This window comes from Heloderma suspectum, chromosome 4 (assembly GCF_057233095.1).
Source record: "Heloderma suspectum isolate Gila_16-S chromosome 4, 16-S_ref, whole genome shotgun sequence".
NCBI lineage: Eukaryota > Metazoa > Chordata > Lepidosauria > Squamata > Helodermatidae > Heloderma > Heloderma suspectum.
The window spans coordinates 195160377-195186674 of record NC_139461.1 but is presented as its reverse complement, the minus strand read 5'-3'; the positions used below and the strand labels follow the sequence as shown (position 1 = coordinate 195186674).

The 26298-nt window shown below is 44.2% G+C and overlaps 1 protein-coding gene across 1 annotated transcript in view; it reads left to right on the top strand.

Annotated features, from left to right (window-relative positions):
• The window catches only part of ABCA4 (ATP binding cassette subfamily A member 4), a 149410-nt gene that overhangs the window by 68006 nt on the left and 55106 nt on the right, over window positions 1-26298 (top strand). The window contains 4 exon segments of the mRNA XM_084851629.1: window positions 6297-6518; window positions 9337-9541; window positions 14434-14532; window positions 23457-23672. Coding sequence (XP_084707755.1) covers window positions 6297-6518; window positions 9337-9541; window positions 14434-14532; window positions 23457-23672 — 742 coding nt within the window.

Genomic DNA, 26298 nt, shown 5'->3' with positions numbered 1-26298 from the left:
GAGGGTTACAAATGGAAGACCATGTTGCCTGGGACCCCCAAATAATTCCACAAATGAGGCTGGGCAATTGCACAATAAAATCTTTGTCTGGAAGCATCTCAGCTCAGTTATCACTACCCACTAGTTTGCTTGGTTTGAAATTATATGTTATTACTTGTGGAGGGAGGGACCCAAAGAGACATACCACTCAAGTGCCTTTCAGCGTTGGGACATTTCGGCACTGGGGCATTTGTTTTCTTTTCTTTTTTAAAAAAAAAAGCTTTCCTGCCTTCATCTCTTGCATATGCAAAGCCTTGCTTTCTCTCCAGCCTGCTCAGACGTCCCAATTGTTTACACTCTTAGACATGACAACCAGGCACTGCTTTGCAAAATGCAGAATGGCCCTCACAGTGGAAGTGACTGCAGAGAGGTGCCCAAGATGGCCAAAATCAATCTTTCACCCCATTCCTAACATGGACTGTTGATAATAATGCTGATATATCTTAAAGAGATAAGATGCCAGGTTTTCTCTAATGTTAGTCCTACTTAGAGTAGACCATTGAAATGAACAGGACTTAAGTAAAACTAATATTGGGTACAACCTGATGTCTGTGAAGCACTTTGAATGCTCTAAAGCAAGGGCGGGCAACTTGTGGCCCTCCAGATGTTGTTCGACTGCAATTTCCAACAGCCCTCACCATTGGCTATGCTGGTTAGAGTTGGTGGGAGTTGCAGTTCACCAACATCTGATTGGCCAAAACTTGGCTACCCCTGCTGTAAAGAAATTATACAAATGCTAAGCATTCTTTATTGAACAGCTGTATCACCACTGGCAAGGTAGTTCCACAACCAGGACAATTGGGGAAGAAGTATAGAATCCCAGTTCTCAGACTGGCTAACATAAATTTTTAGCCTCAGTACAATTATAATACAATTATCACAGATAAGCGCTCAACCATTCACAATCCAGCTGAATATTTTATTATTTATAGTGTCCCTGATACCATACCATACTATGGTGCCATAGAACAAACAAGCCAAGCTACTAGATTCATAAAATGAGTTGTAATATGGTTAAGTAATTCCCAGTATTATCGGACAGTTTCCAACACATTTGAAATTAGAATTTCACTTGGAGACACGGTGCCTCTTGCCAAATGTGGGACGGAAGGTAGCATTTATGTGTCTGAGTAAATACTGCATGAGTAAATGAGTAAATACTGAGTAAATACTGCATGGGAGAGTTCCCCTACGAAGACAACACTGAAATGTGTTGGAAACTATCCCACAATATTAGGAACGACTTAACAGTATTAAAACATACCTTTGTACACACATTGCCTTGGCTTTTTTATTCCATTTCTTCATACTGGGTGCAGCCCTCTTTCTTTTTTTCTTTATGCTGTTGACATAGTCATAGACTGATACATATTTCACAGCCTTCCCCAACCTGGCGCTCTCCAGATGCGTTGGACTTAGGGATGGCTGAGAAATCCACCACGGACTCCAATGAACGGACCCCCGGACTTCGCGGCGGAACGGACTGCTCCCCACCACCACCCCGCAAAGGCCAGTCAGGACAGACCCTACCTGACGGTAGCCGGTCCAGGTCCGTCGTCTTCGTTCCACAGCCATCCGCTGTCAGACTATGGACACAAATGGCGTCCGGCGTAGCGGACGCCATTTGCGTCCCTGCCCTTGGCCGTGATAGGCTACGTAAATATTTACGTAGCCTATCATGGCCAAGGGCAGGGACGCAAATGGCGTCTGCCACGCCGGATGCCATTTGCGTGGCAGCAGCTGGACGTCTGGCTGCGGCCGTGCCCGGCCGGTGGCTCCGTGGACTTGCCGCGGAGCGGAGCTGGCTGGGGAGGATTCCGGGGGGAGGGACGGATCGCCTCCCACCGCCCCGCGGACTCCTTCAGACGACTGGTAGGTAGGTTTCGTACACCCCTAGTTGGACTACAACTCCCATCACCCCTACCCAGCAACAGCTGTGCTGGATGGGGATAGTGGAAGCTGTAGTCCAACACATTTGGTTGAGGAAGGCTGCCTGAAGTCCTTATTTGCCGTTCTGCTTCCTCTTACCATTTGTTTATTGTAAGGATACTGTGTTCTTTTGATTGCTTTGTGATACACGGTGTCTCAAAACAAAGACAAAGCCTTCCTGATAAAGATGACCCTGAAGGCTGGAGTCTTTGCACTTACTAAAGAACAAATATTTCTAAACAACTGTTTATATGTAGCTGCTAGAAACAGATTGAAAGTTACGTCTGTTTGAGCCCTCAGTTTGTTTCATTCCAGCAATAGGAGTGGTGTTATGTCTGACCTTTTCCTCCCGGACTTCCTCTTTAGGGTTCAGACGGCTACAGCTAGTATTTCCTCTCTAAATCCGCTACTGCCTGACACTTTGCATATACATTACCAAATACTACTGCTGTTAAAAAAAAAAATGTCTCTGGCTGCTCCTTTAGAATAGTATGTTAGGGTAGCTGGAGCTCCAGCTCCAAACTGGCAAACTACCAGATTCCTGCTGGTGGTGGACCACTGGACATAAAATCAAAGACGCTGGTGGTTGACCATTCCCCTAAAGGACTTAATGCCAGCAGTGACATAACACCAGGAGTAATTGGCTGTGTATTCTGTGCTGTTTTGTTACTGCCATCCTGCTGCAACATTCTTCCTTACACAAGAGTAATTATACTTAATTTATCTGGTAGATGTACAAACATGCACTCTCTGCATGGGAGAGGACAACACTGGTGATCTTATTACCACTCTTCTCAAAAAAATCACAGTAGATATAGAACAAATCTCTGTCCCACTAGATTTACATAAGCTTAATATCCAGTTGAGGTCCAACTGTTCACTGTAGGGGGATCATTATAGATTCTGAATTCAGGATAAAAGGTCACCCTTAGATTACTTGCAACACAGAGGCTTCTGGTAGATCATAGCCATCCTCATCAGGCTTTCTGGGCTCTTCATATTGGAATGTCACGCAGGGGCAAAATGCAGTATTCCGACTTTTAAAAAGAAAGCAACAATATAGTAAGCCTGTTTTTCCATGGATTTAAATCTGGGGAGGATAGGGGACAAGGACAATCAGAATCGGTTCTGATAATTCAGTATTTTAGGTCAGTGCCAGCTCCAGGTATTTGGGGGCCAAGGCACCTCATCCTCGTTCTCATCATTGCTACCACTTGCTTGCTTGTCAGGCAGAGAGCCAGTGAGCAAGTAGTCCATGGCATCTGCTACACCTCCTTCTCACCACCACCACAGTTGTCTGGATCAGACCAAGAGACAGGTGAATAAGCAATGGTGAAGAGGACGAGTGAATCCAGGGCGGTCTTGTGTGTGGCCTGACTATGCCTCCCCTTGGGACCACCCCTGTTTGTGGTTGATTGTGTATTTTAAAGCATTTGCTTCCAGGCAGACATGCTCCAATTCAGGTTGTAAATATAAAACCACTTCAATCAACCTAGGGAGGCAGAGGAAGCAAATACCAGCTTTTTAACCCTACTGTAAGCAATGTACTTTCCACATGCTGGAACACTTTAGTCCAGTGTGGCTATCAACTGGGCTGATTTAGGCTGCAATCCTGTCCCCACTTATTTGGGAGTAAGTCCTGTTGAACTCAGTGGGACTTATTTCTGAGTAGACACAGGGCATCTCTACATTTAAGGAAAAAACCCAGACTCTTACTAGTCTTTCTTCTTGTGGAGTCTTTCCGTGTTTACCACAGGCTCCCTAGACAGCAAGCAACCAACGGTGACCTGAAAACTTCCTCTCTTGGCAATCCTCCATAAACTTCAATGAAACAGCACCACTTAGTGGCTGTTTAATAGCACAATGCCAACTTTACACACCGGGGGATAATCATAGAATCATAGAATAGTAGAGTTGGAAGGGGCGTACAAGACCATCAAGTCCAACCCCCTGCTCAATGCAGGAATCCAAGTCAGAACATCCCTGACAGTTGGCTGTCCAGCCTCATCTTGAATGCCTCCAGTGTGGGAGAGCCCACCACCTCCCTAGGTAATTGGTTCCATAACCTGCAGTCTCCCGTGATAATTTTAAATAGCTCATTATCTCCTGATCTTTTTAAGGGAAGATTACTGGGGGAAAGCACGGGATCTGTCCTAGAGGTTGATGACATTGTGTAAAGGACCACAAACTTCCGTGAGCAGCCATTCACGAGCGAAAGCTCACATATCAAATTGCATTGTTAATCTCTTAACAAACTGATTGCCCCTGGATAACAGAGGGAAGGGGCACAATGGGATGTTGAACGCACTGGTACCTCACTTTTTCAGTAGCAAAAATCCATGCACAATGAAATGGCCTATTAATGAATGAAAGGCAGCTATTTTCACAGGTCATGAGTCAGCCCAGGAGGCACCCACACACTAGGCTTGATTTTGGAAAGCATTTAAAGCAAAAGTGCATGAGTGCTGCTTTAAAGATAACCAGAAATCCAGAGAGAAGTTTCCGGGTTTGGACTCCACCTGTGATCCCAACATTCCTGCCCTGGTTATCCCACCCGATGTATAAATGAAAAAGGGAAAAATTTTGATCAGAATTATGTCTAAAAAAAGAACCTAAGAATCCCCCTAAAAAGCACCTTCTACAATGAACTGCATCATATTGTGCACACAACTACTGACACAACCAACATTTACTGCATTATGGATTTTGTCTGTAAGTAAAAGCATACAACAGACTGACAGCATCAAAAAGAAATAACATGTGCAAAATATTTAGTGGGTTATATCCAATTTTGTTGTTGTTGTTCAGTTGTTAAGTCGTGTACGACTCTTCGTGACCCCATGGACCATAGCACGCCAGGCCTTCCTGTCCTCCGTTCTCTCCCGGAGTGTGCTCAAGTCCATATTCATTGCATCGGTGATGCTATCTAGCCATCTCATCCTCTGCCGTCCCCTTCTCCTTTTGTCTTCGATCTTTCTCAGCATCAGGGTCTTTTCCAGGGAATTTTCTCTTCGTATTAGGTGGCCAAAATATTTGAGCTTCAGCTTCAGTATCTGTCCTTCCAATGAGTAGTCAGGGTTGATTTCCTTTAAGATGGGCTGATTTGACCTCCTTGCAGTCCAGGGGACTTGTAAGAGTCTTCTCCAGCACCACAGTTCGAGAGCATCATTTCTTCGGCGCTCAGCCTTCCTTATAGTCCAGCTCTCACAGCCATACATTACTACTGGGAAAACCATAGCTTTGATTATACAAACCTTTGTCGGCAAGGTGATGTCTCTGCTTCTTACTATGCTGCCTAGGTGTGCCATAGCTTTCCTCCCAAGGAGCAAATTTCATGGCTTCAGTCACCATCCATGGTGATCTTGGAGCCCAAGAAAGTAAAATCTGTCACTGCTTCCATTTCTTCCCCTTCTATATGCCAGGAAGTGATGGGGCCAGATTCCATTAATTTTAATGGGTCTAAGTAGGACTAAGATTGGATACAAGTCAACATAGTGTTTGTACCCCCAAACAGCTAAAATTATACACATGTGTTATAATACTAAAAGAGGCAAAACTACATCCCCTGATGTTCATAAAGTACCGTAACAGAGGCAGTCTGTAGAATGTTACCACACATAGTCCATCAATCTAACATTGTTGATAACAAATACCTAGATCCATTTGAATGGTTTAGCTTGGCCAGGGTAGCTGCTGGACTATTGACACTGTACATTACTGACTCAGTCTAGATTGTGGGCTGCTTTGCCTGACCAGCCTCAATAAGTGCTTGCAATAATAATGGAGACTCTGATGCTGTAAAACCATCCAGGCCAAACCTAGATACTAACACATGCTCCAATTACAAGTATTGTCACTCAACCATAGCTGGCAAGTCATATTTGGCATGCAGGACAGAAAATGACGAGAACTCATCACTGGCACCTACCAGTTGATCCAAAATAAAAATCACCGTATCTGTCCATGTCCACCACAAAAACATTTTCTTACCAATTTTTAGAGCTGGATTGCCTCCAGATATTGGTAATCCCTAACCATTGGCCATGCTGGCAGGGTCTGATGGGGGGTGTATTCCAAAACATCTGGAGGGAACCAAGTTGGATTCCCAAGAAAGTTGGGGAAGTCTGAAGGCATTAGCTCCACTGGCCTGATAGTGTTGCCCCCTTCCTTTTTTGATAAAGTACTTAATTAACCATGACATAAATGCCAAAGTAGAGTTGGTGGGTGACCATGAATGAGCAGGTGCCACCAAAGGAAGAGCTCTAATCTCCAGCATACCTTACATGATTAACGGGACCTTCTCCTCCCCTCCACTTTTTTCAATACAGTATGGCAAAGTGCTTCATTACAGCAATCCCCACCTCCTGTTCTTGTTCCTGTTGACCTTCACCACGGCCAGCATCATGCAATGCTTCTTGCTCAGCACCTTTTTCTCCAAGGCTAATCTGGCAGCAGCCTGCAGTGGTGTCATCTACTTTACCCTCTACCTGCCCCACATCGTCTGCTTTGCCTGGCAGGACCGTCTGACTGTTGAGATCAAGATTATGGCAGTAAGAACACTTTTTCCTCTTCTTCTCCCCCACCCCTCTCTTTAGACTTTCCTACATTTATGGTGCACTCGTCCTTCCCTACTCACAGTCGTTTACGGGTACTTTAGAAGATGAGGTGACCCTCTAATTTTGCTTCTGTGTCTAACCAGCACTTTTAGAGTAGGGAAAATGCAGTGTTTAATTGTGAAAGTGAAAGAAAGTGTGATTTCCTCTTGTGTATTTGTGCTATTCTACTATACCACAGTGCCACCTACAGGTTATATAGCAGAAAAGCAGGAAAGGAAACGCTCCTCATGTAGTGCTCAGATCTCAATTCTGCGACGAAATCTAAAATAGATACAGCAGATTAACAGCCAATTAACAGCCTCATGTAGAAAAGCTCATTCTCTCTCTCTCTCTCTCTCTCAGGCTATAGCTTACAGCTTGCTCCAAGATGTTAATTTGTAAATGTATATTTTCAGCATTTTGTCATGTGCTCACAGAATTCTCAGTTTTTCATCTTCGCATGTGAGCAGCTGCTAACAGCACAGTTCTTCCCTTTCTTGTAATATTCATAGAATCACGAAGGAACCTGCGAGGTGATCTAGTCCAGCCCCCTGCTGATGCAGGAAATCCACTGCTACATTATCCCTGATAGGTGGCCATTTAGCATCATCTTACTTGGTGCTAAATTATAACCAGGATATGTGTTACTCCCTGCTTTAAAAAAATGACTATTCTACTCCTGAGCAACATGAAATGAAATAAATAAATAACATACCGTTGTGCCACAAAAAGCTAAAATAATGTAACCTGAAGAAAATTAAGCAAATGTGCAGAAATTTTAAATGTTGCATTATTTGGGCAGTATCCAATGCTAGCACAATGGGAAGCAAGTGGATCCTGCAACAATCTGAAATGAGTGAAATGTTTGTTTCTGGAACGGGGCAGGTCAGTGGAACTTGCAGAAGGGAGCTCTGCTGACCTGTCCTGTTTCAGAAATGAGTGTTTTGGCTTATTCCCAGGATTACTGCCTGGAGCACTAATCCCTGCTGTGTAAGCGGTAGGTCCCATGAGCATAATGTAACCAGAGGGAGCACAGTGGCAGTATTGGAGACTGTCCTTTGTGTGTTACCATTTTTGCACAAGAAATAGCCCCCAAGGCACTGGGGTGGTGGGTGAGAAGAGGGGAGAAATATTGTGCCTGCAAAAGATAACATTTTCACATGACTTTCCCATTTATTTGATCATGCGGTTGTAGTGCAATCATACCAGCACGGCTGTTAATTAAAGCACTTGATAGATTAACTGGAGGCCCTGTTCAACTTAGTTTTTTCTAGGACTGGGTGAAAGTAGCCTCCAAAAGTTCTCTACCCAATTTGTGGGTGGTGAAACTGAGGGCTGGGGAGAGATATCACTGAATATTTTCCAGTGGGGAAGAAGAATCATCCAACAGTTCAGGGCGAGCACCCCCAAAGCATTTTTCAGAAAACTGCTTTCTGAGAAATTTTGCCCCAGCTCTGGAAGAGACAAGTATTATTGGATGCTTTAGCAAATTGCAGTTGAACAGAGCTTCCATCTACAGCACTCTTCTATGCAGGTTTACTCAGAAGAAAGTCTCACTGTGTTCAATGGGGCTTACTTCCTGGTAAATGAGTGTAGGATTTCAGCCTACTTTATCAAGTACGTGATTGCAATGAAGGAGGGTGTGTGTGAACAGAACTAGAACAAAGTTTGTGCCGACAGCCGTATTTTGGGATAAGGGAAATAATAACACAAGAAATGTTAGGGAGTGGATACAATCTATTGTTTTTAGTTTTCCCTTCTTTGTCTTCTTAAGCCATCCAAATGTAATACTTAGCACGTGAGCTATTTGGAGACAGAGATTGTTATTGTTGAATGCTGTGCTGAACTTACCCAGAGGATAAGGCGGGGAAAATATAACATAACCTTTTTGTTAATGTGGTCTCATAGAAACATGGGATAATTGTGTGTGTGTGTGTGTGTGTGTGTGCACGCGCGTGTGAAGTAAAAGGAAAACAATTAGATTGTTTACTTATACACACACACGCACGCACAGTGCTTTCCCTCATATCTCACATTTGGGCTATTTTTTAATTTTTAAAAAAAATTGCAGGTATACTAATTTGCAAATCTCATTGACTGGTCATGTAAGTGGGGTTTGCTGAAGCTGAATAGCCTTTTTTGGATCCTCACTGATGCAGATTATCTTTCCTGGATGGGGTGACAAGACCTGCCCTTTCCTTGCATTAATTACACAGCTGTCCAGGTGATCCTTTCCCCCCTTATGTCAGCCTTCCCGAAGTGGTACCTGCTATATGTTTTGGGCTGCAGTTCCCAGGATTCCTGACTGTTGGCCATATTGGCTGGGGCAGAAGGGAGTTGTAATCCAAAACATCTGGAAGGCACCATGTTAGGAAAGGCTGCCCTACCTGTGTTTTTCAGCATGGAGTTTCCAAGGATGGTAAACAAACTTACATTGAATTGCTGTGCTTTCCATTGATTTAAAAGAGTACGTGTTTTAATGCAGACAGTTGCTAATATATATGATTTATTTGGGAGGAAAAAAATAATGCAAATGAGAGTAACTGCATATGCACAAATTCTGAAGATTAATTGTAGAAATTTTCAGAGAAAATTTGGATGGAGTGAAACATGGGGCATCACCAGACCCAAGAGAGACAAACCCATCCACTAGTTTAAAATGGATTTTCAACTAGATTAAAATGGATTTCCTATATATTCATTGCTAAGACTTTTTTTTTCATCAAGATAATTTGGTATTCCCCCTACTGAACTCATTGCTTTTCTCTTCTAGAGCTTGCTTTCACCTGTGGCTTTTGGGTTTGGTACAGAGTACTTGTCACGCTATGAAGAACAAGGACTTGGGCTACAGTGGGATAACATCTGGATCAGCCCACTGGAAGGCGATCAATTCAGTTTTTTGTTCTCTATAGAGATGATGTTCTTTGACTCTTTTATCTATGGACTGCTTGCTTGGTACTTGGATAATGTCTCCCCAGGTATGGCTGTCTCTCTGCTCTGCCCAGTTTAAATTAGGGATGTACGAAATTGCCCTTACCTGTCTCCGCCAGGTTCTGCTGGGGGGGGGAGGCGCTCCGTCCCTCCCCCCGGAATCCTTGCCGGGGGGGGAGGCACTCGGCAGCTCCCCCCCCGGAATCCTGGCCGGCCAGCTCTGCTCCGCAGGGATTCCGTGGAGCCACTGGCCGGCTCCGCCAGCAGCCGGACATCCGGCCGCTGGCTAGCAGGGACGCAAATGGCGGCGGCCATAGCCGCCGCTGTTTGTGTCCCTGTAGTCAGCCGTGATAGGCTAAGTAAATCTTTACATAGCCTATCACGTCTGACTTAAAACAAAAACAAAAACACGCGTACGCAAATGGCGGTGGCTACGGCCGCCGCCATTTGCGTTCCTTATTTTGGCCTGTCTTAGTCTATGTAAATATTTACGTAGACTAAGATGGCGAAAATAAGGGGAACGCAAATAGCATCCGCTACGCTATTTGCGTTCCCCTTATTTTCGCCGTCTTAGTCTACGTAAATCTTGACGTAGACTAAGACGGGCCAAAATAAGGAACGCAAATGGCGACAGCCATAGCCGCCGCCATTTGCATACGCACGTTTTTGTTTTGTTTTTTTAAGTCAGACGTGATAGGCTATGTAAAGATTTACGTAGCCTATCACGTTGTGTTTTTTTTTTTTAACCTAGCCCTGATAGGCTACGTAAATCTTTACGTAGCCTATCACATCTTTTTTTTTTTTTTTTAACACTGGAAATGGTGGCGGTGGCGGCAGCCGGTCGGAAGACCAGCCACCGCAGCCGCTGCCACCGAGCCAGAGCCGCTGCCGGAGCTGCTGCCGCCTGGAAGATCCGCCCCAGGTAGGTCTCGTCCCGGGGGGGATCCGCGGGGGGGCAGGCCGTTCCGACACGGAGTTCAGGGGGCCGAATGCACTGGCATTCAGCCTCACTGAGATCTGTGGCGGAATTCTCTGCCATCCCTAGTTTAAATGTGTCAGGATTCTCTTTTTGCCCAGCTAAGAACTCCAACAGTCAAATCAACACTCAAACAAGAGACTGCATTTCCAAGGCTTTAATTCCATTTACCTTAATGAGGCATACAGATGCAAATTGCTAGAGACTCACAGACTACAAAAGAAACAGCCTTCAGGGAGTTCAAAAGGAAACTATGGAAGTTGAGCTCCGTTTGGGACAAAGGCGGCAAGCTATCCCCCTCTCCTGTGATACCTGTAGGCACAGCTGTTGACGCCGAGCCAATCGGGCAGAGCGCTGACGTTCAGCCCCTGCGATTTCCTGCTTGTGCCTGCGTCTGCGTCTTGTGTCTAAGAGTTCAGGTTGTTCTTCCCTCGCCTCCCCCTGTTCGCTATCACTCCCAAGGATGTGTGAAGAGGGGGGCTGTCCATGCAGCTGTGCCTCTGAAGCCTGGGAAAGTTCCTTCCCGACATGTTGCAGCTCTTCCTCAGAATCTGAGCTACTCTGATACTCTATATGCTCAGAGGCAACCCTGACAAAATGGAGGCAGCCGTATAGGCACTGTCAAAGGGTGAAATCTTGTCTTCACTGACTTAACAGAAATTGAGGATAAATGGGATTAAAAATATCCTGGATCCTATTTAATATAGTAATCACTACATTTAGGGCTTCTATAATCAATCATTAAAAATAAATAAAACCCAACAGTTCCAGAATATTTTATAGTCCAGAGGAACAAGCCAGTGCCAACTAGTCAGGATGAAATCCCTTCAGAATCCATGTGATTTAAGTATTTAATGGCATGATCCTAAGCATGTTTACTCAGAAGTAAGCCTCACTGACTTCAATTGAGCTAACTCCCAAGTAAGTATGTATAAGATTGCAGCCTAATTGCGCAGTAAAATTTCTCTGGATTGTGCCTAAACAAGAGAAGTCAGTTTGGTTATTTTCAGGAACTTTGCAATTTCTCAAATTTAATCTTTTCTCTGCATCCAGTTTAAACTACTTTCTTCTTTTTGCTTTGCTATTGAAAAGAGCAAGTAAATAAGTGAGACCAAAAGGAAATGCCTATTCACGTTTTCAACTGTGAGATTGTGTGGATTTTAAACTTTATTATAATGTATCAGGCTTTGATCCTAACTTCTGTTCATCGAATGAGGCTTTTCTGCCTCCCTTTCCTGATGAAGCTCTTTCTACCCACTGGAAAGCTGCTCCTGAAAGCAGGGAACCCTTTGGAATAACACACGTTGTAGCATTGGGGGCTGCAGTAGAAAGAGGGGATTGGAAAATAATTGGGAATCCCTCCTGTTGCCCAATGACACATTTGGTGTATTATCCTCTCTTCTGGAAGATGAAACACTGTAATTAGAAATGTGACTGGGTATTTTTAAAGGGTGATTGCAAACATAAGGGTTATGTCTCAGTGTCAGGTGCCACCAAAAGCTCAAAGGAAGTCTCAGGCCACCATTTGCAAACTGCCAAATTGAGCAAATAATGCATTTTCTTTGCCAGCTGGAGGAGGAGGAACCTTTTTTTAAGGTGATTCTTGGGTGTGATAATTTGGATTCAACAGGCCGTTTGGTTTGGGCTTCTTCTTTAGCTGCTGACAAATGCAGAAGCTTGTGCTCCAAAAACTCAAGCAGCATCCTGCACAATTCAGGTAAAACAGACCAGAGAATCAGAATTAGACTTAGAAAAAGAAAAGGATCATATGGTTATCTCCCACTCAACTATATAAATCTCACAGCAGCTCCCTCAGTACAGCTATTTGAAACAGGCACCCAGGCAACCTGCTAGGAGTTGAAATATGAAGGTAGGTTCAACTGGCAGCCATCTTCCTTCCACAGCCCCCTCAAGATTGCTGTCGTACCATGTAGGAGCTATGTAGGAGATTTATTGCACAACAGTGTCAGTAGCAGCATGGGACAGGGCCTGGCTGACTCCCAGCAGCCACGCGAGGGTGATGAGGTGAGACCCTTCTGCAAATGCTAGGGGCACATCACCTGTTCATGTATTCTTCTTTTGCTGTTGTGCAGAAGAGCATAAGGATGGCTGCACTCATTATTTTATATACCAATCAATATGTCTCTTTGATGGATTTACCTGCAGTTCAAGAAACTTGTCCGGCCACATACTATAGGTGTTCAAAAGCCAAAACAAAACACTGCAAAAGATCTTATCTGTAGAATGAAAGCTCACACCTTACCATTGACTTTTGGCTTAGACGGTTTTACAGGATCAGTTGCTTATCACTGGACTGTTTCTGAGCCACAAACAAGAAAAGCCCATGTTAAAAGAATTGCAATCTGTTCCAGCTCAAGAAATATTGTATCTGCCCATGGTAGAACCAGATAGAGGCTTCTCCTTTGCCTGGTTAGCCTGTAAAGACAATAAAGTAAAGTAGAGAAATCCATGCTGCTGAAGCTTGCTGTATCTGGGTTTGGATACGAGCTTCAGGGTCTCACAATGCTAGCCTGAAAGAAGAGGCAAAGTTTACAAGACCCTGAATTAAAACTGGAGCCGGAGAAGACTTCCTACCCTGATCCCCAAACATCCCCCTCCCTTCCCTGTATGGCTGGTGGTAGAAGCAGTGCTAGGGGACATGGGAGGAGCAAGCTCTGTCCCCCAAGCCCGCTCTGGAGCACATCTATGCAGCATGTTCGAATGAAAGGCCCAGTGGCCCATGGGAGATGTAGTTCCCCCAAAGGCCACTAACATTGCAGAAAAGGAGGGTGAGTATGCCACTTTAAAGCAACTTGGAGCTTCTTCACACGGAGCTTTTATCCTGCTATTAAGATTGGTTACTCATGGAAGTTTGCAGGTCCTTTAGATGACATTGTCAACCTCCAGGGCATCTCCTGCACTAAATGACCTTCATTCCATTTTGATAAAGATCGGAGATAATGAGCTATCAAACTAGCACTTGAGTTTCACTTGAGTTCCCTTCTGAAAAGAGGAAAACTTGCAATAAGAGAAGCTAGAGCACAGCGCCATCTAGCGGCTGTATAATGAAACATATCGTAGACTCAGCTACGGGGGAAAAGGAGGGGGAAAGGGGGAGGAAGTAAAGGGAGTCTGCCACGATCCTGCATTTAAAACGGAAGCAGAACGCCCCATTTTAAATGTGGGATTTTAGACTGGTGTAGAGATGCCCCTGGAGTGTTTAATCTGCAGTGGCTGGCCCCTTAATTTCTAGAATTTTGAAATAAATTTGAGGAGAGGATTTGCCTATACCTAGACCCTGCTGTAGTGGGTTGCACTGCTAGACACTGCTGTAATGGGTTGCAGAGTAGAAGTTAAGATTGAAGATGGTGCATTGCAGCTTTCCCCAACCTGGTGACCTCAAGATGTGTTGGAATTACACCATGCCCAACCAGCATGGCCATTTCTGATGTTGGCCACACATTTGGCCATGCTAGTTGGGGATGATGGGTGTTGCAATTCCAACACATCTGGAAGGCAGCAGTTTGGGGAAAGGCTTGTGTGGTGGCTCAGAACGAGAGCTGGGAAATCCACATTTCAAATCTTGCCTTAGGCAGACATTTTTTGGCATTTGCTGCCTGCTTATTAAAGATTCAGCCCTTCCCCAGGCTGGGCATAGCTTAATTCCTTAATTAAATTGAGTTTCAGTTTTGAAAACAAAAAGTCATCTGGAACCACATGGAAGGTGTTTATTCTTTTCTCCCCGCTCTGATGGAGAGAAAAAAATAATCTTGAGAACTGACGCTGGTTTGTGAGTCCTGTGGTGGGTGGCTGTGCTTTGTTCGAACTTCCAGTATACAGCAATGTTTGTTGCTAATGAAACGCCAAGAAATTATTGCAGGGTAGGATTTGCATAGATGGGTTATTCCCCATGGCAGAATACAAAGGATGCTCATGCACCCCACCAACTTGTTTTTGTTTCAGGAGACTATGGGATACCACGGCCTTGGTTTTTCCCTTTGCAGCAGTCGTACTGGCTTGGGTCGGGGCGCCCAAAGGCTGAGAAAACAACAACTGCTGAGGGTGAGCTATGTGGAAAAACTGGTGTTCAGAAATAACTTTAGAGCCATTGATCCGTTTAGAGGTGAATGCACTCTTGCATTCATTCTGGGAGCCATTGAAAAGATTAGACTCAGACATATAGTGGGAATCTTGGCAGGTGGCTTTGAACTCTGAGCGGCCCACTATTATTAGAGTGTTGTCGGAGATTGAGTCAGGGCTCTGTCTGAAATCTTTCTAAATTGCGCCAAAATTAACTGGCGGTCTGCAAATCATGTCTCTCCTACTGATAACGTCTGGAGATAGCTGACAAGGGCTGTTATGAGGATGATTCTGATCTTAACTGGTCTGGCACCAGAGTAACTCCTAACATCAGGAATGTCTCTGTTTCTGGAGACATTCTGTCATCTCCCACTCCCCCAAGTGGAACCATACTTTTCCTTTGTTTAATTTTAAATATATATATATATTATGCATATCCCCAACCAACATCAGATATGTGTTACATATGCAAATATAGCATTACATCAAAATATTAACAGAACTTCATAGCCACCTAATACATACCTTCCCACTCAGACAGCAACCAACACATCTATATGTCCAATCTATACCCCATCCCCATTTTCCCTACAAATATCCACCTTAATTTCATTTGCAATATTACCTCTATTTCCAATAAAACACATTAGTACACATATTAATGGTCATAAGTATAAATATAATCATAAACCCCATTCATACATTGATATGAAAAGAATAGTCTTGTTAATAATAATTGATAATGCAATCCTATACATGTCTACTTTGAAGTAAGCCCCATTGAGTTCAATGGGACTTACTCCCAGGTAAGTGAGCATAGGATTGCAGCCTAAGAATCATAAATGGACCCATATTTACAAATGTGACAAAACAGGTGCTACATTGGCCTGACGGCTGATGCAGAAAGGTAGCCATCTAGTTTGCATGTGGGGTATTTGCACAAAGCCTGATACCGCAAGATGAGCCATGCTCCCTTTAGCCATATTAGGTATCTTTTCCCAGTGTATATACATCGGAAGATCCAGCTCCTCTGTCACTTGCCTTCCCATCAGCCCTGCAACAAGCTCTCTTGCCACCTGAAGTGGAAGAACACGCACTGTCACTGCCTCATGCCCCTTTCCCCTGTCCCACATCCCCTTACCTTAGCTGCTGCTCTGCCAGTTCTGTGGAGAGCCACGCAGCCAGCAGAAGCAGCCTCCTGGGTCTTGTGAGCTCTCGCAAGACCTGGATGAGCTTTCACAAGAGCCCCACCACCACTTCTTCCAGCTGCGGGGCTATTGAAGGGGAAACAGAAAGTGACCATCTGCTCCAGAGTGTCCTGCTAGCTGCTCTCTCGCTGCAGCAAATGCCATGGTGGGAGAGCGACTGGTGGGGCTCTCTAGAGCATCTGCTGGTGGTGGCAGGGCAGTGGTGGTGGGCCCTGCTGGCTGGGGTGGGGTGGGGCGGGGTGGAGTGGAGTGGTGCAGTTCACCAGGCCTTCAGCTCTGCTACCTGAGTCGGGTGCCTCACCCTGCTTCATGGGTGGGCTGGCCCTGCTTTCCATGTTTTTCAATAGCAACCTGGAGTTGGAGTAGAGCTCTGCAGAAGTTAGGAAGCATGCTTCCCACCCCGCACTCTCCACCATTCACTGGTGCAGGCCTGATGTATAATAGAAAGGCAGTGTGCTTCCACCTGTTTGACATATGTGTGTCCTACTGAATGTGAAAGAACTGGAGCACACATCCCAGATGCCATAGAGGCAGGTGTTTCCTGCATGTTTCAGGTACCTTTGCATTTATTCCTGAATTCCTGAGGATGACTTTGCTCAGTTTAAGTGTTTACCAACTGAAAACTATCTTGTATCATATTTGCTGATTTTACACATTTCAGAATTTACCTTTAGGAGCCCCTTCTGAAAAGAGCCCTGTTCTGTGCCCTAGAACAGTTGGTCATGGAACCGACCAGAGGGGAGGTGACCTTGGATTTAATCCTAAGTGGTGATGCCCAGGACCCAGTATGAGATGTAACTGTTGTTGAACTAGCTGGAAACAGTGATCACAGTGCTATCAGGTTTAATATATATTTAAGTGGAAAATTGCCCAGGAAGCCCAGCATAGTCACATTTGACTTCAAAAGGGGAAACTTCTCTAAAATGAGGGAACTGATGAAAAGAAAGTTAAAAGGAGGAGTCAAGAGGATTAAATTCCTTCAAAATGTTCGGAGCTTACTCAAAACCACAATAATAGAAGCCCAGCTAAAATGTATAGCGCAGGTTAGGAAAGGTAGCACCAAGTCCAAGAGGTTGCCAGCATGGTTAACGAGCAGGATTAAATGAGCTATTAGAGAAAAGAGAGCTTCCTTCAGAAAATGGAAGTCTTGCCCAAGTGAGGAAAACAAAAGGGAGCACAAGCTTGCACAAAGGTGATGTAAGCCGACAATAAGAAATGCAAAAAAGCATTTTGAAAGCATATTGCTAACAACATCAAGGTCAGCAATAATTCTTTAAATATATCAGAAGCAGAAAACCAGCTAGGGAAGCAGTTGGACCACTGGATGACAATGGAGTTAAAGGAGTACTGAAGGAGGACAAGGAGATTGCAGAGAAGCTGAATGAATTATTTTCATCCGTCTTCACTGCAGAAGATATAGGACAGATGCCTGTGCTTGAACAGATGTTTTCAGGACAGGAGTCTGAGGAACTGAGGCAAATAATGGTGACAAAAGATGAAGTTCTCAACCTTATCGATAAATTGAAAGCAAATAAATCACCAGGCCCAGATGGTATCCATCCTAGAGTTCTCAAAGAACTCCAATATGAAATTGCTGATCTTCTAACCAAAATATGCAACATGTCCCTAAGATCAGCCTCTATACCAGAGGACTGGAAGATGGCCAATGTAACACCAATTTTCAAAAAGGGATCCAGGGGGGATCCGGGAAATTACAGGCCAGTTAGCTTAATGTCTGTTCTGGGTAAATTGGTTAAAGGCATTATTAAAGATAAAATTGGTAAGCATATAGAAAGACAAGCCCTGCTGAGAAAGAATCAACATGGCTTCTGCAAAGGTAAGCCCTATCTCACTAATCTTTTAGAGTTCTTTGAGAGTATCAATAGACACGTAGACAGGGTGATCCGGTAGACATTGTTTACTTGGACTTCCAAAAGGCTTTTGAAAAAGGTCATCACCAAGGACTCCTGAGCAAACTTAGCAGTCATACAATAAGAGGACAGATCCTCTTATGGATCAGTAACTGTTTAAAGAACAGAAAGCAGAGAGTAGGAATAAATGGTAAATTCTCCCAATGGAGGGATATAAATAGTGGGGTCCCACAGGGATCTGTATTAGGACCAATGCTTTTCAACCTGTCCATAAATGATCTGGAATTAGGAGTGAACAGTGAAGTGGCCAAGTTTGCCAATGACACCAAATTATTTAGGGTGATTAAAACAAAAAGGGATTGTGAAGAGCTCCAAAAGTATCTCTCCAAACTGGGAGAATGGGCATCTAAATGGCAAATGTGGTTCAATGTAAGCATGTATAAAGTGATGCACATTGGGGAAAAAATCCCATCTTCAAGTATAGCCTGATGAGATCTGAGCTAGCGGTGACCAACCAGGAAAGAGATCTTGAGGTTGTGGTGGACAGCTCAATGGAGATGTCAACCCAGTGTGTGGCCACTATAAAAAAGGCAAACTCCATGCTAGGCATAACTAGAAAAGGAATTGAGAATAAAACTGCCAATATCATACTGCCCCTATACAAATCTATGGTATGACCACACTTGGAATACTGTGTACAGTTCTGGTCACCACATCTAAAAAAAGATATTGTAGAGCTAGAAAAAGTACAGAAAAGGGCAACTGAAATGATCAAGGGGCTGGAGCATCTCCCCTATGAGGGAAGGTTACAACAGCTGGGATTATTTAGCTTGGAAAAAAAGAGAGTAAGGGGAGACATGATAGAGGTCTACAAAATTATGCATTGGTGTGGAGAATGTGGATATGGAGACATTTTTCTCCCTCTCTCAAAATACTAGAACCTGGGGTTATCCCATGAAGCTGATTGGTGGGAGATTCAGGACAGATAAAAGGAAGTACTTCTTCACACAGTGCATAGTAAAACTATGGAATTTGCTACCACAGGATGTAGTGATGGCCAGCAATTTGGATGGCTTAAAAAGGAGGTTGGACAAATTCCTGGAGGAAAAGGCTATCAGTGGCTACTAGTCTTGATGGCTATGTGCTACCTCCAGTACCAGAGGCAGTGAGGCTATGTACACCAGTTGCTGGGGAACATGGGTAGGAGTGAGCTGTTGCACTCATGCTCTGCTTGAGGGTTCCCGCAACCCTTGTGGCCACAGTGGTTGGCCACTGTGTGAACAAAATGCTGGACTTGATGGACCCTAGGTCTGATCCAGCATGGCTCTTTTTATGTTCTTAGAGGCTAACTTTGTGAGAGAGGGCCAATTCTTCTGTTGCTTTCTGTGAAGCAGATGCAACTCCACTGGAACTGCACTGAGGTCAGTTTTGCATTTCGTACCAGAAAATGTATAGAAACTATTTATAGATCATCATCACTTGAGTCTATCTGACTGCTGGAAAACCATTGCAAAGCATGGGTTTTCAGCATGTGTACATACAATGAAATGGGTGTGTGACAATCCACCTGCAATTCTCATACTTTTTTCTACATGGAAATGGTTTCTGGGAGGGCTTTTCCCTTTAAAAACATTTTGCCCTAGAAATATTTTAAATAGATAAAATAAAAAAATAGGATACCATATTATTTGAAGCAGCCTGGACTCCCCATGGGCTCTCAGCTAGATCTTTTGGTCTCACATTCCAAAGCACCTCCATGCAGTGTGCCTAAGACATCTCCAGCCACTGATGCTCATAATAGCACAGAGCACGTAACATGTGATTTGGTGCATCCTGGGTTTAATTCTAGCTTCCTGGCTGTGATTTCTGATTGACAACATATCTTTTCAAGCTGTAGGTAAGGGTACATCAGGTCACACATTACGTCAGGGATTTTGAACCTCTTTCAGCCCAAGGGCCAAATTCCGTTTCGGGGAAGCTCGGGGCAGGGGGCTTCATTTCAGTGGGTGTGGGGGTGAAGGCAAAGAGGGTGGAGCCAAAGACAAAAGAATGGGGCTAAAATATTTTTAAAACCCAGCATAGTTTAGCTTAAAGCTCTTCCTGCCTGTAACTAAGCCTTAGGAGAAGCATTTCAACTTTTCAGAATGCAGAAAAAATTGTACAAAAGCCAGGAAACAACCAGTGGTTGGGAGAAAGGGGTGGGGCCTGGGGAAGGGGGCCTGAGCATCCGAAGAGCCCCAGAGGACTGGATATGACACCCCCCCCCGGGGACTGGATTTGACCCCCCAGCCTGAGTTCCTGCACCCCTGCATTACATCATTCTCCACACAAAATTGGGTCCCTGAGAATGGTTATGTGGAAGGTGCTCCAGACTGTGTGAACTGGCCCGGTCTGAATGGATGCCAAACTTAAGAATTAGTTTTCATTAAGAAACATACACACACACACACTCACCCACCCGTCAGCCAGCCAGCTGCATTGTATGATCAAAGACAGTGAATCACTTTGGTGGTTCCACTGTCTGGAATAGATGCATAAGCACACTGCTGCTTTGGGGTCTGTTTATGCAGAACCCACAAAACCACAGTAACAAATGGCCGCTATGCCACAGAGAGGGGAGAAGAGATTCTGTTCTTTGCATGGCCATTCTGCTCGTCACCGCCACAATAGTTCATCAGCCCCCGCAGGCTGTTTACATCTGGTTCTCAACAGATGAAGGTACTTCTGGGCCAGCAGGGGACTAATCCCCTCCACAAACACTCTGAAACCTCTCCCACCAGCAGCACCCCCCCTTGACATATGTTTGGGTCAGAGCAAAAGAGGCAGCAACACTGTTCCCTTGGAAGGGGATTTACATTTTGTTGGATTCTCAGCTGGAAGTACAGCCCCCCCCCCCCCCCCGACAGACTGTGAAGGAATTCAGAAGGATAGAGAGGATGTGTCTGGTTATTGCTATTGACATCGCTTCTGTTTTCTGGCTTCTGAGATACTGTCGATTGAGGCATTGCAAGTAGCTACAAGCGACAGAGGAAGATTTAGGCAAAGCTTTGCAAGACACTGATGAGACATGGGGCATAGAATGGATGGCATGACATGTATTATCACATGTGCCCGCCCTGGCCTTTTTGGTGGCCCCCACTGCCGAATTTGCCTCCAAAATTCAGTGGCGCGGCCAAAATCACACTCCTTGGAGGGTTTGAGAGGTATGATTATCTGTTAAACAAGGGGTGCAGCTTTTCTGCCTCTGCTGCACCCTGAATTCTGGTGGCAAATTTGGCAGCACAGCAGCAACTATTCTGGGGGCTATGTGGCCCCTGCTCAGTTAATAACATGTGGAATTGGCCCCTGGGCCAACAGAGTTGCCCATCCCTGTTTGATTGGATTGGCTAATTGCTTAGAAAAATGTCTTGCAACCTTTGGGGCCACAAATAACTTTTTGTTCAAAGCAACAACAATAACATCAACTTAAAATATTGATTTAAAATGTTGCAAGCTTTCATTGTTTAACAACGATGTTCCAATACAATTTAGGAGTTCATCCATTCTGTTTCCTTAGGGTTACCATCTGGTCAGTGTCTTACTGGCTCGGCTAGTTTTTCAACAGATGGGATGACTACCAGTGAAACAGCTTCTTAAACTTGAATCAGTTCAGGTGCCCCCCTCCTACCGTGGCTGACAGAAAAGTGGCATGACAGCAAATGGCTAGCTCTGATCTCTAGTCCTTGACTCTGATCCATAAAGCGTTATGTTCCATAATACATTTGTTAGTCTTCAGTGTGCCACAAGACTAACATGTCCACCCTTCTGAAAGTTGTTGCCAATATGTTAGGAAGCAGGAAGGGACCCCTGACAAGTCCAGGAAGTCTCTCCCAACAGCCAATGAAAGATGCCATGAGGAGCAGCAGCTGTCACAGAGTGGTTGGAAGCGGGAAGTCAGGCTTGCTTCCTTCCCCACCAGCTGAGATATGAAGAAAGGATAAAGAGAGACCACAGGGATGGTATATTTAAGAAATAGGTGGCAACCCAAATATGTCTCACTTTTGGGACCATGGCTACAAACACACTGATAACGAAATGCGAGAAGGCAAAAAGTGTCACTGCATTGGTTCATTATGACATGAGGCAAAAACTGCTTCATCCCACCACTTGTAGTAACAAGCTAACAAAGCCAGAATTTAAAATCACAGGCATGTTAAACACAGCCTGATCACTGAGGCAGTAAGTACACCATGAATACAATGTGTAGCCAAATAGGAAACAACTTTGTAGTGAAAATACCCACATAGTTCAGTATTGTCATCTGTGAAGGTTTGAGACCTACAGAGGCAACAGGAAGAAAGGTCAGGCTTAGAGGCCTAGAATTTTTTGTTGGGAGGGAGTATCCCTGAGAGGAATAGTTTCATTTCCCTGGTTAAGTTTCATTTTCATTTCCCCAGTTAAGTTTCATTTCTTCAGGTTTAAAACAGTCCTTTCGGTTTGAGGGAGGAAGGTATATAAAGACAGCGAGAGAGCCAGTAAGGGCAGAGTTGGGGAGACCAGAGCCTGAATAAGGAGCAGGAAGATGCAGCCTGGAAAAGCCTAAGTGCAGCTAGGGTAATGAAACTTGCATTTTGCAACTTTTATTTTATTTTAATGCCTTTTGTATCACCCAGTTCTATTGTGTAAATACCTTCAGTTGTGATTTGCTTGCTTTAATTGACCAGTAAACTCTTGCAGTTAAACCGTGTATCTAGAGGGTCAATCACCCCACACCTACAGCCTAAACCCCATGTTATTGGAAAGGGGAAGGTAAAAGAAGGAAGATGGGACTCTTAAGGAGGCAAGAGATCCTTAAGGAGTTGCTCAGGGGCTCCAGGACATGAATAGAACACTGGCATCACCCAAGCCTTACTCACTGAGATTTGGGAACAAAACTTCCTCTCAGCTTTGTTTACAAATCCTAATCCTCTAGATAAGAAAATATTTAAACTGTATAGCAAGGACGGAGAACGCGTGGCCTTCCAGATGTTGTGAGATTGCAGGTCCCATCATCCCTCACCATTGGATATTCTGGCTAGGGCTCATGGGAAGTGCAGTCAATCAACATCTAGAGGGCCACATGTTGCCCACCCCTGCCTTGTAAACTTTGGGAAATAGTCAAAACAGTAAAAAAAAAAAAAAAAAAAGTTCCAGGACTACTGTAGTTTACACAAGACTTCTTTGTATTTTAAAAGACCAATATCCAGCCAAGCATGTTTTCTGATAATCGTCCCCCCTTGCCCCCACAAACTGCCTCTCATGAAATATTGCTGTTTAAATTAAACCCTAGTATACCCCAAATATTTTTCTATTTTCTAAGAGAATGTAAGGAATTTTCTGTTTTTTTAAATGGTTTCTTGACATAACATAATTATAAAGGGTGACTTATAGACAAGCGGAGGCTTGTAGAAGCTAGTGGGTTCTTCTGGCACAAGGGGAAATACAATATTATCTGAGCTAGGCAGAAGGTGGGTGCCTATTTCCAAGAAATTTAAACTTCACAACTTCTCCCCTCATTCCTGTAACTTTTTCTCAACAGCCTTTAAAGATAACAGCTGTTTGAAGCAGGATGCCGCTAATATGATTCTTTCTAAAATTCAAACCGTGGCCCTACATGCGTGCCACATAGGGCCATTTCAGCATCTTACAGAGTGGATTGTGGTCTACGGAAAGCTCATGTTCTCGTCAAATAAACTGGTCTTTAAGGTGCTACAAAGACCAAAGTTTCCCTTTTGCAACAGTAGTGGAATGATATCCTAAGATGTAGCCATGGTTGCCTTTAAAGTAACATGACTTTTGATTAACCTAGACAAAGGTACAGAGAAGGAAGGCAGTATCAACATAAAGGCCAAAGAAGAAGAGATAAGAAAAGGCACGGCTGCTGAGCCTGACAAGGGAGAGGACAAGACTGACAGCCAGAGGAAGAAGGATGGTAAAGAAAACAAATGTAAACACAAAAGAAAAAACGAGAGCAACGAGCAAGGGAAGCCTGAGGCAGAGGCAAAAGACAAAGATGGAATTCCTAGTAAGGAGAGAGAGAAGTGGAGTAATCGCGACTCAGTTTGTGTTATACATTTGAACTTTAATGTGCTTCTTTGTTGCCAGCCCATTTGTCTCTATATGTGTAGCGGGATTAACTACAGGCAGGTGTAGTGAGGTGGAGGTATGTAGCTTTATTGCCCAAGAATCAATTCCCAGACAACAATTGGCCACTGTGCAATTTTTTTTTTAAGGCTTCTTAGCGGTTACCCTTTTTAGTGTAAGTCTTCCAAGCATATGTACTTGTGAGAATACATTTTAAGAAGCAGTTTTGGGAGCACCAGGCATTGTGTCTCAGGACCAGTTTGCACAGTCAGCAGAACCAAGTAATAGCTTTTTTCTGGCCTGTAACACTTCAGACTACAGGTGGGTGTATCCCATATTTGAATGACAACCCACCCATGAAAAAAACCTGTATTGTATGCATAAGTTTTTTTTTAAGGGGGAACAGTCAAACATACCATCTCCCAATTGCAGTGGGTCAGCCAGTAAAAGCTTTACCCCTTGATTCTGCTGAATATACTAAAGAGCCCACAACTGTCCCTCAGAAAGCATATCTTTCTAAAAAACAAGGTCTTGGGTTCCTCATACACGGCTAAATCTATGTGTTTGAGAATGACAACAGTAGGATTGTAATTCTTTTTAGTAATGTAATCCTATGGTATAAGTTGTGAAGCTGTGTACCATTACTTCAGGTTGTGTGTGCACACGTGAGTGTGTTTTGGTAGTGTTTTAGTATTCAGTGGTATCCAGTCATGTTCTCCTATAGCTTACCTACTACTAGTAAATACTGTGGTGGTATTAAAACAGTTGTGATTGTACCTGCTTACACCTGTGGTATATTAACAAGGTATACCTATGACATATCAACAGACACTGGTCCTGTCTACACTGCCATCCCCCCCCTCCCATTATTGTAATGTCTCACAATGCAATTGGCAACCGTAGTGTTCTCACGACTTCTGCCTTTTTGTTCCAGTATATTTATGACCTGGTTTGGGACATTTCTTCTGTTTCTTGTGTTGTCACTGCGTGAGTGATTGTGGTGTGTGGACAGGTGACATGCTTTTCTTACTCAGTACAATGCATAAGTGACCACCACAACAGGAACACCCCAGGTGACCTTAAAACCATCACCTACTTCTCATGCACCTCCAACTCTAAACTTTGCCCTATGCCATGGAATCAGCAATAATGCAGGGGATACAGCACAATATGTATTGCTGTGGAAAAACAGAGCAAAAACTCTGTGTGTGTTTTAAAGAAGCAACACACTGATGCTCCAGAAATAAAAGGAGTTCTAGTGTGGACAGGGCTACTAGTTTTTTGAGGCACTACCACTGATTACATATATGCGGCCTAACATGGATATGGAGTCATTGGTAATCAACTGAGCATTTTCCCAGAAGGAAGTCAGACAGTATTGGTTCCAGCTCTCCTTCAGCCGTAAGCAGGCATTTTAAACTTCTGCCAGGGGTTCTTTTATAATGTGTCCAGTCTGCTCACTTCTGATTCTGATCTGCAGCCTCCCCACCTTAAAGGAATAGTAGCTACCAGCACATGCTCCATCTCCACTGCCACCCACAGAAAGTAAGGTCTGGCACCAACAGAACTCTGTGGCTTATTCTTTTCCATTGGAAATCAAGGCTGTACTTAACCAGTTTCATGCCCCTTTCCTTGTTGATTCCCTGTTAGAAAAAACAGCCATTCAGTCCCAAGGTTTTAGAGCAGTGGTAGGCAACATGTACTACCCCAGCCTTGAGTGTGGCGACCACTCCTGCTGCCACCCCCACTGCTGAAATTTGGCAGTGCAGCAGCAAAGAAATTAGCAGTTAACCACTACAGGTATTCAAATGTGCCAAATTTATCTTGTTTTCAAGCTAAATGTGGCCCTTGTGCGTCTCTGTAACAGTTTGCTCCTGAATTTCAGTGGCAAGCCACCAATTTTTTTCAGTGTGGCAGCAGGAGTGCAGCCCCTGGCAGATTCCAGGTGCTGGAAATTGGTGTTCAGACCACCCAAAGTTGCCCACCCCTCCTTTAGAGAATTGAGGGTGCAATCCTATGCAGATTTAGACAGAAAAAAGTCCTACAATTCCCAGCATTCCCCAGCCAGCTATGCTTTAAAAAAATAAAAAATAGAAGAGACACTGGTTTTGGGAATCCTTTAGTTTATATTCTAATTGTAGTTATGGGTGTGACCAATCAAGCTAACATCAGTTAATGTTTAAAATGTCTGTATGCCCTGCTTAGGGTTCCCGGTTCCGCTTTTTGCACAGTTGGGTGGGGAGGGTTTGCATTTGATGGCAACTCCAGCTTTGAGGGCAAGAAAAGATGAAATTTCTTGAGGGGCCTAAAGTAAACCCAGGGTCGTTTTGGGCTCATCCTGAGTCAAGTTGTGCTTATGGGTGAATTAAAGCAGGGCAGTCCTTCAAAAGGATCTCGCCTGTCAAGAAGCAAAGATCGCTTTACTAAATCTCCTCCTCGCAGCTTGTTATCTTGGCTTCTTTCCCGCTTCAACTCCCAGTTTCTTGAAAGCTCTGAAATAGTTACAGACATTGGCCTGTCTCTTGCTTGGAATAGATACCTGACATTCCCCTTTCTAACCTGTGACC